This window comes from Elephantulus edwardii, unplaced genomic scaffold, assembly GCF_000299155.1.
Source record: "Elephantulus edwardii isolate Elephantulus edwardi_28Jun2011 unplaced genomic scaffold, EleEdw1.0 scaffold00048, whole genome shotgun sequence".
Lineage (NCBI taxonomy): Eukaryota > Metazoa > Chordata > Mammalia > Macroscelidea > Macroscelididae > Elephantulus > Elephantulus edwardii.
Window position 1 is genome coordinate 3,825,333 of NW_006399798.1, and position 16,476 is coordinate 3,841,808.

A 16,476-nucleotide genomic window follows, 5' to 3' on the forward strand; every position below is an offset into this window, starting at 1 on the left:
CACACACACACACACACACACACACACACCCAAGAGAACGGGCCTCCCTGAAGGTAGAGAGAGGCAGGCCAGCCCTGCAGCCCCAGAGGAGTGTCCTCCAATCCCCTGTTGGACCTCTGGAACTGTTGGAGGCCGGGCTCGCCCCTCCCAGACCCCCACCCCATCAGAGTCGCCCCCTTCCCGCTGGAGCCTCTGGTCGGAACACCCCGTGAGGCCCACCCACACTGGAGGACTGGGTGGGGACATGCAGAGTCCTCCTGAGCACACAGACCGGTCCTGCCAGAGCGCAGGGCTCATTCAAGTGCACAGTGCCAGCGTGCGGGAGGGGTCGGGCCCTGTGACCTTCTGGCTCAGTTTCTGTGGGACCCCCCCCAGGCGATCCCTGCTGGCATCGAGGACACCACACGCCCGCCCCTCCACCCTGCAGGCACTGGGCGTGCGCGCTCCCGGGGGTGCTCATGGGGGAGCTGCCTCTCTGGGGGTGCGACCCACCGAGGGGTGTGTCCAGACGCTTCCAGGAATGGCCCGGCCCAAACGGCCAAGGGCAGAGGGCAGAGGCCGGGAGACGCCTGGGACACATGGCCGGGTGGCATCCGCGCGGGGGTCTGGTGGAGGGGTGGCCCAAGCAGAGGGAGGCGTCATCGCTGCCCTCCTCTTAGCGTGATGCCAGGAAAGACCCCACCTCGAGGTTCTGGTGGGCTTTACCCCCTGCTCTGCGCGGGTTCACAGTCAGCCTCAGCTGTGAAATGGGCAGGAGAGAGGGGCCCAGCTCGTGGTGGTGCAGGACTAAGCCGGATCTCGTGATGCCCCCGGCCGGTTGAAGGGCCGGTCCGAGGTGCTGGCCAGACAGGGCTCCTCCCCGGACACACCTGTGGACCCTACAAGGGTGACTCGCCTCGTCCATGGCGATCTTTGCTTCGCCTGACACCACATGAGGCCCGGCTGGGCTAGGTTTGGGGGTCCTCCCACTGCCCTGACCCCCAGCTGCTCACTCAGCAGTCTGCTCCCACCCCCGACCCCGCCCCGGGCTGCGCAGCATGCGCTCACGGAACATTGGGGGAGATAAGTGCCGCGTATAAATAATTAAGACCACATGCACATTCGCCAACAAAAAAAAAAGTTTCAAACCCCCATTCCGGGAACGACTGCCTGTGTGGGGCCCAGGGCGGGGCCTCGAAGGCCCACTCCACCCCCGCCCCCCACTCTAGAGGAGGACCCAGGAGGGGCTCCACCCTCTGTCAGCCTCTCTGGGGGCCAGGAGGGCTGTCCCCTAGCAGGCCTCGGAGTGGTCCTGCAAAGGGTGGTCAAGGGGCTGCTGGCCCAGGTGCCAAGTCCCAGGAGGATTCCCCAGCCAGGGGGCCAGTGGTGTCTGAGTCCTAGTGAGTGTCACTAAGTTCATCCTAAAAAGATGACCATCGATGAAAGAATACTGAGCTCGGCTTGAGTGTGTCCTTGGGTCTGGGTGAAGCCACATGGCCTGGACCCCTTCTTTCCCTGAACCCCTGGAGCCTCACGTGACCACGTCTTGGGGAGGTCATTTGAATGAACCTCTTCTGTCCCAGGGATCACAGCAGCTTGCCTCCTGGGGACCTGCCAGGATTCCCTAGGGACAGCAGCGTCTAGCCCCACCCCTTGGCCAGCTCTCAAAGTCCTCTGACCCACTGAGCCATCTCACCTGGTAGAACAGGGCACCTGGGAGGTATCTGTAAGCCACACTCAGTCCTTCCTGCCCCCCACTGCTACAACAGGAGCTCCCCCTAAAATCTGCCCTCTCTCCCTCCTGCTCACATAAACCTGTTCCTCTGGGCTCACTCCCACCACTGAAGGAACCCCCTGGCCATCCGCAGGCCCTCTCAGGGATCTGCTATGCCCTGCAGTGCTGAGGGAGCCCTGTGTGAGGGCCTCACAGAAAATGGAAACCTGGACCCCAGGAATCCACAGCAGAGTAAAGGATATCAACAAGTGACCCACGACAAAGGCTTGCCAGAAAGCCTGCTGCGATGTCAGGGGCTGAGAAAACACAGAGACGGGAGTGTGGTCCCAGCAGAGGGTGGGAAAATTGGGGAAGGCTTCCTGGAGGAGGAGGAAGCAGCCTGAACTGAGTGTCAAGGCAGTGGCACGTGCTTAAGCTCAGAAGAGGAGGAAGGCTGGACCCTGACCCGTACTGGCTCTCTGCACACTCGGGGCTCACAGCCAGGTGGAGCCTTCCAGCATTTACAGGCAGGTGGAGTTGAGTCCTTTTCATAGGTAGAGATCCCAGGCGACTCTACCTCTGTGAGTCTCCACCGGCCACAGAACCGGGCCTGCAGGGTCCTATAAGAACTGGACACAACACTCCAGAGCCCCTCACCTCTGAGGCCTGCCTCTCTGGTCACCTCTCCTCAACTGGAATAAAGTCCACACACTGACAGAGGTGGCCAAACGCATGTCGTCAGGTGCTTTCCATGGGTCCGGCTTCACAGTGCCCCTGCTGCACCCAGCAGAACTGACACTTCAGGTCCTGCACTGCCCTCATGGTCCTGCCAGGGAGTCCTGCTGCAGCCCCTGTCAGACACCACACTAAGGCCTTCCTCTCTGGCTGAGCCTCCACTCTCCCAAGGAAGCGCTGCTGGCTTATTGGTGAGAAGTTGTGCTGCCAACCCAAAGGCAAGTGGTTCAAATTCACTAACTACTCCATGGAGAGAGATGGGAAGTCTCCCACGCGGTTTACTGCCTCTGAAAACCTGCTGGAGGGTCAGCTATGAGTGAGGTCCAAGTCCGTGGTAACAGATGACATCAGCGAGCCACTCTATCTGCACAACTCCTTCTCCAGGACACACTCTCAGTGAGCCCTAGCTGGTGAGTGGTTGAGGACCTGAGAGTTTCCTTCCAGCGTCTGCCTTCCTCTTGGAGCCCTCACCTCTGTGCTCACCCTCCTCTCAGGATAGCTGGGATCCTGTAAACATCCAGCATTTCCCACGGTGGCGCAGGAACACCTGCCAGTACAAACCCTGCCTGGGATGGGCTAGGGACACGGAAAATACTTGTTTGTGGAATTAAACGTTCTGTTGAAGAAGGCTTTCCCAGGGACTCCTGGGTAATGAGAAGAACAGTCTTCCTATGTGACGAATGAACATGGAATCTTGGGGTCCTCACCCCACAAAACCAGAGCCGCTCAGCTTCCAGTGTGCTCCCAATGGAGCTCGTGGCCACCAGAGGGAGGCCCCTCTTTGCCCAGGTCACCTGGGTTTCAGTCCCCACCTGTGGTCCTCATCAAGCCAACTCTGATACCACTGGACCTCCCGGCAATGGGGGGGGGGGTGTCAGTGGCAGAATTCCTGTCTTCCAGCAGGAACCCCAGCCTGTGTACCCAAGGCAGAGCCACCACCCATCTGACACCCAGGGACTCTCAAGGTCCTCTGGTCACTGAGCCATTGCATCTGAGCTGGCTAGGACCAGGAAGAAAGGCCTGACGATGCTTTAAAAAAAAAAAACAAAAAAAAACCAAACCAAACCCAGTCAAAGAGAACTCTGTGGTTCTAAGCGCAACCAAGCACGGAGACGTCAAAGAGCCAAGTATCACAAAGTCCTCCAGGGCCCTAGACGGGGGACTGTCCTCCTCAGGAGCAGCTGTCCTGACAGGGCTCTGGGCACGTCCACGCTGTACAGAAACAACAGCACACGGGCCCCAACCTCCAGAGCCAGTAAAAATGCTCACTGGGAACCCCCATACATGGGTCCCAGCACAGCTGGCTCTCTGGGGACTCGCTTCACCGGGGTTCACTGAGACAGTGTTACTTGTTTGCTTGTTTGTCGTGGACGGCTGTGGTGGCAGCCCTGCGTTGGCATGCTCTTGCCTCCAACGGCATGTGTGCGCTTTGCGTCTGTGTCTCCCATTTTTGTAATTCTTCCAGTTGCCTTGGCGATGTAACCGTCAGGGAGCCGTGCCATTAACCCAAAGGCAGCACCACGAGCTCCGGCAGAGGTAACCGGGCCATCTGCGCCCACAGCTCCGGAAATGCAGCGGAGAAGCAGCTCTGCCTTGGTTCCAACTCAAGGCAGCAAGTGAGTGAGAGACTGGGCACTTGCTAGACTCCCATTGACCGTAAACATAACTTTTTCTTTTTTCCTATTTTTTAAATTATTATCAATTTTAATGAAAATTTACAGAGATTTTGAATTTCCATTCTTTCATTATTACACTTTTCTTCCTGATCACCTCTCCCCTCCAGTTTGTTCTTCTCTTTGAAAAGTAAAAGAAAAATTCTTTCATTGTTATACAATCCCTCCCCCCAAGTCCACTCCACTGTGCAGCCTTCATTCTGGACTCCTGTCATAACAAAACCTAATCACATATCCCTTTTAAACAATTCTTTCTCAAATCTGTTTCAATGCAGTATACATAATTTATCCCCTCTATCTCAGTCTCCCTCAACCCCGATGTCAGTCCCGTTTTACAACAGTGGCACTATGCAGTATTTGTCCTTTTGTGACTGAGATATTTCACTCGACAGAATGTCCTCTAGGGTCTGCTGTGGTATTTTCACACAATGGAATACTACACTGCATTGAAAAACAAGGAACTCATGCAATATTATTCAAAACCTAACTCCCATACGCACTGGGAAACAAAAATCCACGCCACCGCCTTTAGTGTGATGCTCCACTTGTTGCAGTCGTCTGGGGCAGAACCTGTAATATCTGCAGGGTCTGCGTGCAGTTATTCATGAGTCACAAGTATCCACGAGTGTGTGCATATGTTACATGCATTGCTGAAACTTTCCCAAAGGTAGAAGTTTGGAAAGAATGAGATTTAAAACTCAGAATAAAGTTCTCCTCTCCGCATCAACCAGGAACACATCAATCAGTCGCTCCTGAGTCAGTGTAACTCGTGGGGCCTCGTGAGCGTCACACAGGGCCGTGCTCCACAGGGTTTGCAAGGACTGGTGGGTTTTTGGGGTCTTTTTAAGGAAGTCTCCAGGCCTTTCTTCCGAGGCACCTTTGGGTGGATTTGAACCTTTAACCTTTTTTGTATTGACGTCTTACACCATCCACAGATCACTCTTCTTTCCAAAAACTCCCTTAAACCTGCCACTATGCCAAAACCATGCTGAGTGTACAAAGCAAAGGTGACCCTCCAGTCCTGGCAGGGCTGCAGGTGGGGACAAGGAGAAATTAGACTTGTCTGCGTTTCATTTTAAGACAAAACTTCCTCCTTGGTTAGAGTGTAGCAGGAGGGTGGGTGCCTGGGTGGCATCCTATCTCTGGGGTCTGCTCAGCCCGTTGCTCAGAGCTTTGTTTGCTCCTCGTTCTCAAACACAGCAGGGCTGGCTCGGAGCCCGACTCACCCATCTCTGGACTCACACCCTCGGCTTGTGACCGGTGACTCCTGGCCTGGATGAGGATGCCCATTCCCTCCAGGTGGACAACTCAGACAAGCCCAGTCATCTCTGACAAGCGGCCTTCCCTGTCTCACCTCTGTAGCAGGGACCAGAGGGTCCTCCAGGACATGAAAGCCCCACTCCTTTCCACACGAGTCCTGCCCTTTCTCCACTTTCTAGAACCTTCCATGCCCTTCCACTCCACAAGATCTCTGACACTGTTGGCTGAAGGAGAGGGGGAAAGGGGGCAGATGAGAGTCTTCAGGGGACGGCTGCCTCCTCTGGGGCTATGCCTAGCTGAGAAGACAAAGGGAGGGGCCAGGGCCCCTTGATGGACCGAGCTCAGGGGACAGAGCTGGGGCTGCTCATCCCGGGCCTTCTGTGCCCAGCTCTTGGTCAGTGGGATATGGCTGGTGGAACTGGCCCAGAGATGTCCCCTGTGCCCGACACCCTGTATGTGACCACTCAATCCTCTTGCCTGGTGGGCAGAGGGGCCAGGGCAGAGTCTCCCGGACTGGGCGCAGGCTGGCAGCACAGAGCTGACCCCGTGGCAGGGTCCAGGCCCAGAGACAGGAAGCAAGAAGCCGGTGCTGGTAAACGATGGGGAGATGGGTGCGATTAGAGTCTCGCTGCCTAATCAGGAGCTGCTCGAGTTAGAGGCTGAGTTCCTGGCAGAAGGAGGAAGCTGCAGCAGTAAATAAGCCGAGCTGCAAGGGGCCCAGCTGGCTGCAGGGGCCCGGGGGGCAGGGGCAGAGGTGAGAGGTTGCCGCAGATCTGGCAGGCCTGGGAGGGGTCCCTGCAGTGCTGCAGAGCCCCTTGGGCCAGGGTTCCACCTCTACACTGTCCACAACACCACAGCTGCTGCCTTCCAGGGAGCTGCCTGAAGAGGGAACCCACCCCTCATAGGGCCTGCTCCCCACTCCCCTCCCCCCTCCAACCTGCTGTTCCTGGAAGGCTGGTTGTTTCCCAGCAGAGCCAGAGGCCTGGGGCTCCCTACCCTGGATTCCCCGGATTCCAGCCCCCGCCCCCATTGTCAAGCCTGCAAAGTGGACTTTGCTCAGGCTCCATCCACCCTGCCCTCCAGGCCCCCACAGTTCCCAGAAGCCCTTTGCACCTACAGCTCCCTAAAATGTCAATGTCCTGCCTTGGTGCCTCAGGGAAGCAGGGGGCCCCTGGCCTCAGCACCTCCAATCTCAGAAGGTTGGCACCCCCAAATCTCAGTTTGGAGAAGGAACCTGAAGGGGCAGTAGGGGTCTATGGCCTACACACCCCTCGAATTGGGGGAATAGTGAGCATTGCGGGAGTAGAGGACTCCAGTCTTGCTGGAGGAGAAGGGTGCAAAGGAGGGGCAGCTGGGATGCCTCTGGGGACTCGCTACACCCGCAGGGTCATAGGTGCTACCATGAGGCCAAGCAGACTTCACTAGAGCTTTAAGGCTAAGAAAGAAAGGCCTGGCAATCTGATTTTTACTGTAACTGTCATTTTTTTATTAATCGCTTTCATGAGTTTAGAAACCTTATTTACAGGTATTTGCATGATTTTCCTTTTTCATTGGTTTGCATGCAACCATTCATATTCATTGTGTTTTGTGTGAAATCATTCATATACACTATATTTTTAATAATTAATTACCACTGCTCCATGTCTATTATCACCCCATCTTTTTAAGCCCCCCTTGAACCTTTCCCGATACTTCACCCCCTCCACCCACTAACCTCTGCTACCCCAGTGATTATTCCCTTCCCTTTTTCCTGCCACCCTTCTCTCCTTTCCCTTCTGAACATTTATGCCTGTCTTTTTTTTAAATTTTTTTTAATTATTATTTTTGTGTGCATGTACCGTCAAATCAGATCTGACTGGTACAGGAGGAGATTGTCCCTCCTTCCCTGGCAGAGCAACTGGTGGATTTGAACCATGCGCCTCTGGGATTGTAGTTGCAGCTCCTTGCCACTAGGCCACCAGAGCTCCCCTCATTTATACCTGTCTTACTCAGTTATCCTTCTACTTTCACACTAGCGACCCTGTGCAATATTTGTCCTTATGTGACTGGGATATTTCACTCAGCAAAATGCTGTCGCCTCCCTCACCCTGTAGAGTATTTTACAAAATCATTGCTCCGTAGAACTACATTGTATCCCATTGTGTGGATGTACCACAGTTTCTCAGTCCCTTCGTTTGTTGATAGGCATTTGGGCTGCTTCCACCTTCTTGCTATTATGAATAACACTGTTACGAACATTGGTGTACAGCGGGGACTGACTGCTGGAAAGGAGCCCGTGAAAATCCCATGGGTGCTGGCAGCCCAGGCTGCAGCCCATCCTGGGGTGGTGCGGGAATGGCAGTGCTTTGCCCCCGTTGTGCGTGGGGCTGCTGGGAACTGCGGCTGACTCTGAGAATGCTGGAAACAAGCTGTGGTGAAGGGTGTTTTTATTCCCTGAGCAAAGGTGCTGCTTTCTTATCCAACCTCCTCTGTACTTCTGGCCACAAGCTTCTCCAGACCCACCTCAACTCCTCCTTCCTCAGGTGCCCCTTGGGTCGCCCACACCAGCCAGAGGATTGAAGTGCAGAGAGAGCTCACCAGCCTGACACCACAGCTCCTTCCACCTGCACAGGTCCCCTTACTCAGAGAGGTGACACTCCCCTGTGCTGCTGCTGTTGTCAAGTGCCACTGAAGCTAGTACAATTCACTGAACAGGCCATGGCCTGAATCAGGTGCACCTTAGTCTTCAAACTGACATCATTGCTCCTCAGTAATTTGGAGAGGAGCCTGACTCCAGACTTTCCCTGTGCAGTCAGTACACAGCACTCCTGATCTCCTGACTGCTGGTACCAAGGATGTTGATTAAGGATCCAATCACAAGTAAGATTAAATCCTTGACAGGCTCCGTCTTTTCTCCAGCTGTCTTGATGTTGCCTATTGGTGCAGCGGTGAGAACTTTGTCTTCTTGATGTTGAGATGTAATCCATATTGAAGGCTATAGTCTTTGATCTTCTGCAGCAAGTGCTTCAAGTTCTTCTCATTTTCAGCAAGCAAACTTGTGCCATCTGCAAACACAGGTTGTTGGTGAGTCTTCCTCTGACCTTGATGCTACGTTCTTCTTCCTAGATTCTGGCTTCTTGAATGATTTGCTCAGCATACAGACTGATTAGGTATGAAAGAATCCAGCCCTTAGCACATCTTTCTTTATTTTAACCCATGCAGTGTTCCCTTATCTGGACCAAACACAGAGAAGGCAAGCTCGGATGAGATGGATGGATTCAGTGACAGGGGTAATGAGGGTGGGTGTGTCAGAGGTGACAAGGCTGGCTCAGGACAGAGCAGGGTTCAGAGCTGTTGGACACAGGGTCACTGTAAGTCGCAAACAACTGGCAGGCACATAACAACAACACCTGCCACAGAGTCCACTCCAGTGCACGCGATCCCCCACTGTATCACCTGGGCTGTAGCTTTTATGGGGAAGAGACAACCTCATCTTTCTATCGAAGAGAAGCTGGTAGGCTTGAACAACTAACCTTCTGGTTAGCAGTCCAGCACGCAATACTGCATGCATTACCAGGCTTCCTTCTGGAGGTTCAAGAAGGAATTCTTAGACCAAGATGCTAATCAGAATGGAAAAATAAGGAATCTGACTATATAAAATGAAGACATTTTAAGTGAGCAGAAACTCTATAAAAGTGTAAGAGCAAGCTTGTAACCAGCATGTGTAAAGAATTCTAACAAATTGAGGGGAGACACGACAGCTCAATTGGTGGGACAAAAGCAAAAAGACGTGAACAAGCTCTTCACAAAAGAGTAATTAAAATAACTGAAACCTAAAAAAGGATGCCCATTTAAAGTGAAAACCAAGCCCGTTACCAGCAAGCCCTAGTGGCTGTCAGGACAGAGAAGGACTGCCTGATTGGGTTCCCAAGGGTATAAATCTTTACAGGATGTGGCCACACCGTTCTGCCTCTATCAGCTAGTGGATTTGAACTGCTAACCTTTGACTCACCAGTCTGACACGTTTCACACTACCAGCGCTCCTTATCAAGAACAAGATTAAAATCACGATTCGATAGCGCCAGACGTCGGGTGATGCCACGTGGTGCTGAGACAGACGTGCAGTGTGAAAGGGGGGTGTGTGGGCCTTGGGTGAGCTGGGGAGACGGGCTGGCTCTGTGTAGTGAAGCCAGCAATCAGGACATCCTATGACTCAGCTCTTCCGCCCCAGGATATGCCCTCCAGAAACACACCCGAGTGCCTAGGACACGTGAATGAGAGGGCTGGGGCAGTGTGTTCGGAAACGTCACCTCTAGAAGTGACCCGTGTGTTCCCAGAGCAGTGAGGTGGAGGAGTGATGGTGGGCACAGCAGTGACAAAGGTGGGAGACGCTGTCCAGGAACCACAGACAGAAGCCGGGGTTAAGGCTCACCCATGTGATCCGTACGAAGTTCAGAAGTGAGGAACTCAGTAGATTTGGGATTCATGTTGCCATTGTTGTTGCCAGGAGGCGGCATCGGTCAGCTCAGCTCACGGGTGACACCAGCCACAGTGGAACTGCCCCATTGGGTCCTCCTGGCCATAGCCTGAAGCTGATTGCCAGGGCTTTACCCCGTGGAGCCACGGGCTGACCGAGCACTTGGTTAGCACCAACCACTTAACTGCTGAGCTCCCAGGAGTCCTTGAAGGAGACCTAAACCCCACCAAGGTCACGTCCATTCTGAGTCAGGTGACCTCACAGGCCCCACAGGTTCCCAAGGCGGTAAATCTTCATGGAAATGGATTGGTCCTCAGCACTGCGGCGAGTGTTCGAACAGCTCGTCTCTGAGTCAGCCGTCAAAAACTTAACCACTGTGCCACCAGGGCCCTCACAGCAGATGGTCAAGCCCACCCCACGCCCTGCCATCGCGTGCTCCTGCGGCCTCCCTGCTTTCCGAGGTCGGGACTCACTGGGAGCAGGATGGCTGATGGATTCGAACTGCCAACCTTTCAGTTAGTGCTCAGACCTGTAACACACTACGACACAGGGACAGTGGTGAAACCAAGTCAACAATTGCCATAAAAGTCAGGGCAGCTGTAACTCAGTCCCTACTCCATCCTGATTTCCCCACTGCCTGGGGATCCTGGGATTTGCCTGAGGTGGTCCTGATGTTGAAGGCTCTGATCCAGTGCGGGTTGAGAGAGCTCCTCGTCTCCTCACTTCCCTCTATCCCCACAGGACCATGGCCTTGATGTTAGATGCCCAGCGCAACCCCAGTGGACCCTGCCCTGCCCTTTCCTCTCATCCAGCCTTTCCGGGGACCCAGGTAGAACCCTACCAGCCTGTGACTGGGACGGGATGGAAGAGACATTCCCTCACCTGTTTACCAGGCCCTGCTGCTATCTGCAGCTCCAATCTGCTGCTCCTTTATCTCAGTGGGGCCAGCCCCGCTTCCCAGCAGCAGGCCACCCCAGGCTCACTTCCTGCCAGAGCCCATGTTACAGGAATCTGCATGAGCTCAGCTTCGTGCACACCCAGAGCCAGATTCTGGGGGCAGCCATGCAGCAACCCCCCCAGGACTCCATCCGCTCCCACTTGCAGCCTGCCTGCCTCCAATTCCCATCTCAGGAAGGGGCCTGCCTGGAGGCCCCTGGTCCGTTTTTCCAGCTCCAAGTTCACACCCTGGATGAGAACCCAGTCCTGCCTTGCAGAGAGCTCCCAAGCTGTGCCTTGACTCCCAGGACAGCAGGCAGGTGTCTTAGGGACCGGGGCAGGTCATGGACCACGTGTGCTCTCTGTCCTGGAGCTGGGTGGACCTTACCAAGCACCCGTTATGGGTCAACCAGCACCAGCTTGCCATGTGAACACACGCTGAAGGCCAGGAGAGCCTGGGCTCTGCCTGCTCAGAGTTCAAGAAAAAGTCAGAGGGAGGCCACCATTGTGTCTGCAGGGAGAAGAGGGTGTCTCAGACTGAGGACTTCCTGGAGGGAGCAGCGTCTCAGCTGAGTCCTGGGGACTGACAATGTAAACAAGAAATTGTGATATTGAACCTTGTAGGCAGGAGAGGGGCCGTGCAGAAACCCCTGGGATAACAGCCGTTCATTCAGGCTGGAGTAAGGGGTGAGATGAAGGCTGCAGAGATGGGGGCTGGATCCCTGGACTGGAGTCCCCGGAGGGAGGTGGACGGGCTGGACACTGAGGCATTGAATTAGCAGCAAAGACTGCAGCCAATGTGCAGCCCAGTGAGGGGGCTGGTGGCAGAACCCACCTGGGAGGCCAGGCACCAGGAGACCCGCAGCACTTCCAGGGCCAGGAAGAGCTCTGAGGCCTGGCAGGAGGTGAGGAAGAAGCTGAATGGTGGGCCAGGGAGGGCCTGCAAGGAGACAAGAGAGGTACCCCCTGACCTCTCGTGATGACAACAAGCAAGGGTGTTGGGGTGCCCTTTAAAGAATCACAGTGAGAGCGGAAGGAGGGGACAGTATGGTGACAGGGCTGTGGGGTGGGCTCAGGACAGCAAACCCCACAGGGACACTGGGCTACAGACTGTCCTGTTTACCAATAGGATAGAGCTCCGCTCTCAGATGCAAGCAGAGGGAGGTACACACACACGTGCACACACCCCATACACACACACACACACCCCATACACATAATCACAGACATACTCACATGAACTCACCCGCACACACCTGCACACACACCCCCATACAGTCACATATATTCTCTCTTTCTCTCTCTCTCACACACACACACATTTAAATACACATGTGCACACATTTATATATGGACATGCATTTACATGGCTGCATACATACCTGTGTATGCACTGACACACACATATGCCTATACATCCAAGGCCAGGCCCCTGCTTAGACAGGCTCTCAGAACATGCCTCGCTGGACAGGGAGCCCTCCCTGTCCCGTGACAGAGACCTTCCTGCTCCCTCACACTTGGCCCCTCTGTGGGGTGCTGGCCTGAGGACTGGGGGTCAGGGACCAGCAGCCCCGAGCAGAGGCCAGGTCTACCTTCCCTGCTCAGGGAAGAGCTGGCTCACAGGGGAACAGCTCTACTTTGAAGCGGACAGGAAGGTTTGGCGGCCAGTCACCATGTGACCTGTCCCCCTCCCCTGCTTTGGCAGGGACAGATAGGGGCATGGTAGCTGCCTGTGTGGCTGGGGTGAGTCCTCAGGTCTGGGGTTACCCAACCTCCCTGCTCCTCCGTCCAGGGCTAGGACACACAGGGCCCCTGTCTGCTGTCCCCTCCCTGACCACTCTCCCAGCTGCTCCCCCTCGCCAGCCCATCCTCCCTCCTGGCAGCCCCGCCCCCCACTTCCCAGCAGCAGGCCCCAGCAGCCTGAGATAAGGGGCTTGTTTTCCTGGCCTGCCACTTGGTGGGGATGAGGGTCAGGGCCAGAGGGCTAAGGAGGAGCACTTTCCTTGGCGTTTTTGACTTCCAGCTCTCAGAATGGCCCCTTCAGGTGGGAGAGGGCGGGTGGGGGCAGTTCAAGACTCCCCCAACCACGATGTGATGTGCCATGAGGGGCATCCCGGCCACTCATATCTGCAGCCAGGCTGGCCTCCTGACAGGACCTCAGCCCCCAGGTCCCTCCAGCCCGGCATTGGCCTCTTGCTGCCCCTCTGTCCGGCTCCATTGGCAGAGCCCAGCAAGTTCCACTTCCTCCAGGAAGCCTGCCTGGCTTTGGAGACTGGGTCTGTGATAGACTCCCCCAGCAGTGACATATTCACTGCAAGGACCTGGCCCTGCACTCTAAGCACAAGGTTTCTGCACTTCTGTCCCCTCACCCCCCCACTCCCCCCTTCCCTTCCCTGCTAGCAGCTCAGAACAGAGGCAGGAGCTACATCAACAGAGGGACAGACATGCCATGTGGCCTCTTCATGGGAGGGGTGTGCAATTAACAGGAGCCACTTGACCTCCAGGAAGCTGTGATTCCACTGAGCATCAACTTCCCCATGCTGGGGTCCCCCACCTCCAGGAAGGGGTACCATGGAGCAGACTGGAGGCTCCAAGGGAGGAAACTCAAGGCAAGCCAAGTCCAGGCTGGGTCAGGCTGGGCCATGGGGCTCCAGGCTGTGCCCATACCACACATAAGAGCACAAGAGGAGAGTGAACCCTTGGGTGTGGTACTCTCCATGAACTTCAAACACATCACGTCAGAGAATCTCCAACAGCAGTCCATGTGGCAATTGAAACTGAGGCACAGAGAGGTTAAGTGATTTGTCTAAGGCGGCACAGGAGGTAAGTGAGAGACACAGCTTTGATACAACAGACCAGTCACTGACCTTCTGCACTCTCCACTGGCTGTTCACACCTTGGAGTGAGTGCTGGAGGAGGGGGGTCATTCCACCCAACCCTGCCTCCGGTTCTCATGCCCGATGAGGGGTCCTGGGCCCAGCTGCAGCCATGCCAGTGACCCCCGACACAATAGTCGTGCACAGCAAACCCACACTGAGCAGCTTGACGTGAAATCACAGGAAGGGACCGTTTAGGGAGCTCTGGTGGCACAGTCTGTAGGGAGCTGAGCTGCTCGCCTGAAGGCTGCACATCTCCAGTGGTTCAAATCCACCAGCAGCTCTGAGGGAGAAGGATGGACAGTCTCCTCCATGTAATTTACAGCCTTGGAAAATAATGGAGGGTCAGTTATGAGTCTGTTTTTTACTTGATAGCAAGGAGTTGTTTTGAGATGATTTAGGGACAGCCGGCATGGTGGTTCAGAGCTAGAATCTAGGGACATGGCCCTGAGTTCAAAACTCCACTCTCCTCTTGTTGACATAGTGCCATGAACTGAATGATGTTCACCCAAAATACGTGTACAAGAGGTCTTGGAGGAAGTGCAACCAGAGTGCTCGTGAGAGGTGAGGCTGCCTAAACTTCATGTCACACACTGAACATGTCATAGTCAGGAGGCCCAGACCCTGGAAAAGGCATCATGCTGGGGAAAGCAGAGGACAAGCCCCAAGGAGACGGAATGACATAGTGACTACAATAATTGGCTTGGGCATGGTGAAATCAGGAGGATGGCACGGGGTACAGATGATCCGGGAGGCCGGACTTTAGGAGGAGTGTGGCATCAGGATTGACAGAAAACTCATCAGCAACCCGCGTTGTGAACGTGCTACAATCCTGCTTGCTGAAACTGAGGAGGACCTGAATGAAGCATTTGCTGCAGAAGATTAAGAACTGTAGTCTTCAATGTTGATTGAAGCTAAACATCAAGAAGACAAAGACTCTCACCACTGGGCCAATTGGCACCTTCATGATAGATGGAGAAGAGGTTGAGGTAACAATTTCCGCTTGCTTGGCTCTACAAGCAACACTCTTGGCACCAGTAGTGAGGAAATAAAAACATGAATTGCCTTGGGAAAGTGTGCTGTCAGGGACCTCTCCAGAGTACTGGGGAGCAATGATGTCAGTCTAGAGACTAAGGTGTGCCTGATCCATGGTCTTTGCAATCACATGCTATGCATTAGACAGCCGGACAATGAATAAGGATGACAGAAGAAGAATTGATGCCTTTGAGTTGTGGTGCTGGAGAAAAGTCTTGAACATACCATGGACAGCCAGGATAAGTTTGTCCTGGAGAAGGTGAAACCAAGTTTCTCCCTGGAGGCTAGGATTTTGAAGCTCCGTCTTACATACTCTGGGCATGTGGCCAGGAGGGGCCAGTCATTGGAGAAGGCCATCATGCTTGGAAAGGTAGACAGACAATACAGGAGACGAAGACTCCGGATGAGATGGACTGACATGATAAATGGGGCTATAGGATTAGGTGGGTTGGAGTCAATGAGACTGGCTCAGTACCAGGCAGGATTCAGAGCGGCTGTACAGGTCGCTATAAGTCACAGGCAACTCTAAAGTAAAAACATAGTAGGGTTCTCCCGGTGCTTAATGGACTTAACACGGTTAAAATGCCTGGTGCACGTTCTGTAGTTTTAAAGGGTGTCCTCACTCCCCCTCCCCCTCCCCGGCTCCTGCCTCAGTTTCCCTTCCATTACTTTCTGGATCCATCATCTCCAGCATCCTCTGGGGCCTTCCCACTCAGGACCAAGTCTAGACTACAACTCCCAGCATCCTGTGGGGCTGTCCTGCAGCTTCTTTCTGGGGGTACCTGGGTTGGGAAGGCCAGCGCTGTCCGTGTTTCCTGCGCCCCGGGTAAGGAGGGTCCGCAGCCTCCACCGGGGTCAGAGGGGTCAGAGGGCTGCACATCATGCTCCCCCGGGATGCGGCCCAAAGGCTCAGGGGCTCCTGGGTGTGGGGGTCTCTGGGCCAGGCAGGGGTCCCGGCCCACGTGTGGACCTGCAGTGACACAGTGACCGGGCCCGGACCAGCCGTGAGGCGCACCACGGCCAAGCAGTCGTGGGAGGATGATGACTACGGCGAGGACCCCATCATCCACAGCCAGCCCCGGTGTGGAGGCTGAGGGCAGAGGTCGTCCTGGCGACCCCAGAGCGCTGTCCGTGGTGCCCGCGGGAGATGCCCAGGTGCAGAACCCCGCTAGCACTGGGCGAGCAGCTCGCAGTGCTCCTAGAATGCAGGTTCCCGGGCCCCACACAGGGCCAGAATCTGCATTTTACCGGGATTAGGGGCCGCTTGTGTGCACATGGAAATGCCCCCCATCCTGCCTTACAGAGGAGGCTGGGATGCTAAGGCGCTCCCCCCTAGACCCATACTCACAAAATAGCAACTTCAGAGTTTGAACCCACAGCGCTTCAGACTTCCTGCCTTCTAATGGAAACTCCCCGAGGAAGGGGAGCCTTATAGGAAGGAAGGGCCCTCTGGAGCTGTTGCGTTTACTAAGGCATATCCAGCCCTCACACCCGGGGACAAGCCACAGGGTCCCTACCTGTGCCCCACAGCCTGTCCCCATAATTACCTGGAGTCCCCAGGGGCGGGGTGTGCTGCAGCTAAACTCGAAAACAAGTCCCATCTGGGTGGGGCAGACAGAAGCAAAGTGGCCCCGCCCTCTCCAAGCCCACCTGCCCCCCCAGCTCCTCAGTCTCCCCTTCTTAGGGGTCCCCACCCCTTCCTTGGGGCTGCCTCCCCTAGAGGAGGAAATCAGCAGTCAAACCACAGGGCCCCACCTGCCAATGGCTGATGGGAAAGGAAGCCGACAGGTGTGCCTGGCTGGGTGTGGGGGT

General features: G+C 55.2%; 1 protein-coding gene across 1 annotated transcript; it reads left to right on the plus strand.

Moving 5' to 3' along the window:
- The first annotated feature begins 1,037 nt into the window (after positions 1 to 1,037).
- Positions 1,038 to 15,758, plus strand: LOC102873080 (Krueppel-like factor 2-like). Its single transcript, XM_006886348.1, has 4 exons — positions 1,038 to 1,066; positions 1,165 to 1,324; positions 15,430 to 15,587; positions 15,641 to 15,758. The coding sequence occupies exons 1-4, from the start codon at positions 1,038 to 1,040 to the stop codon at positions 15,756 to 15,758; spliced, it is 465 nt and encodes a 154-aa protein (XP_006886410.1).
- Positions 15,759 to 16,476: the final 718 nt, after the last annotated feature.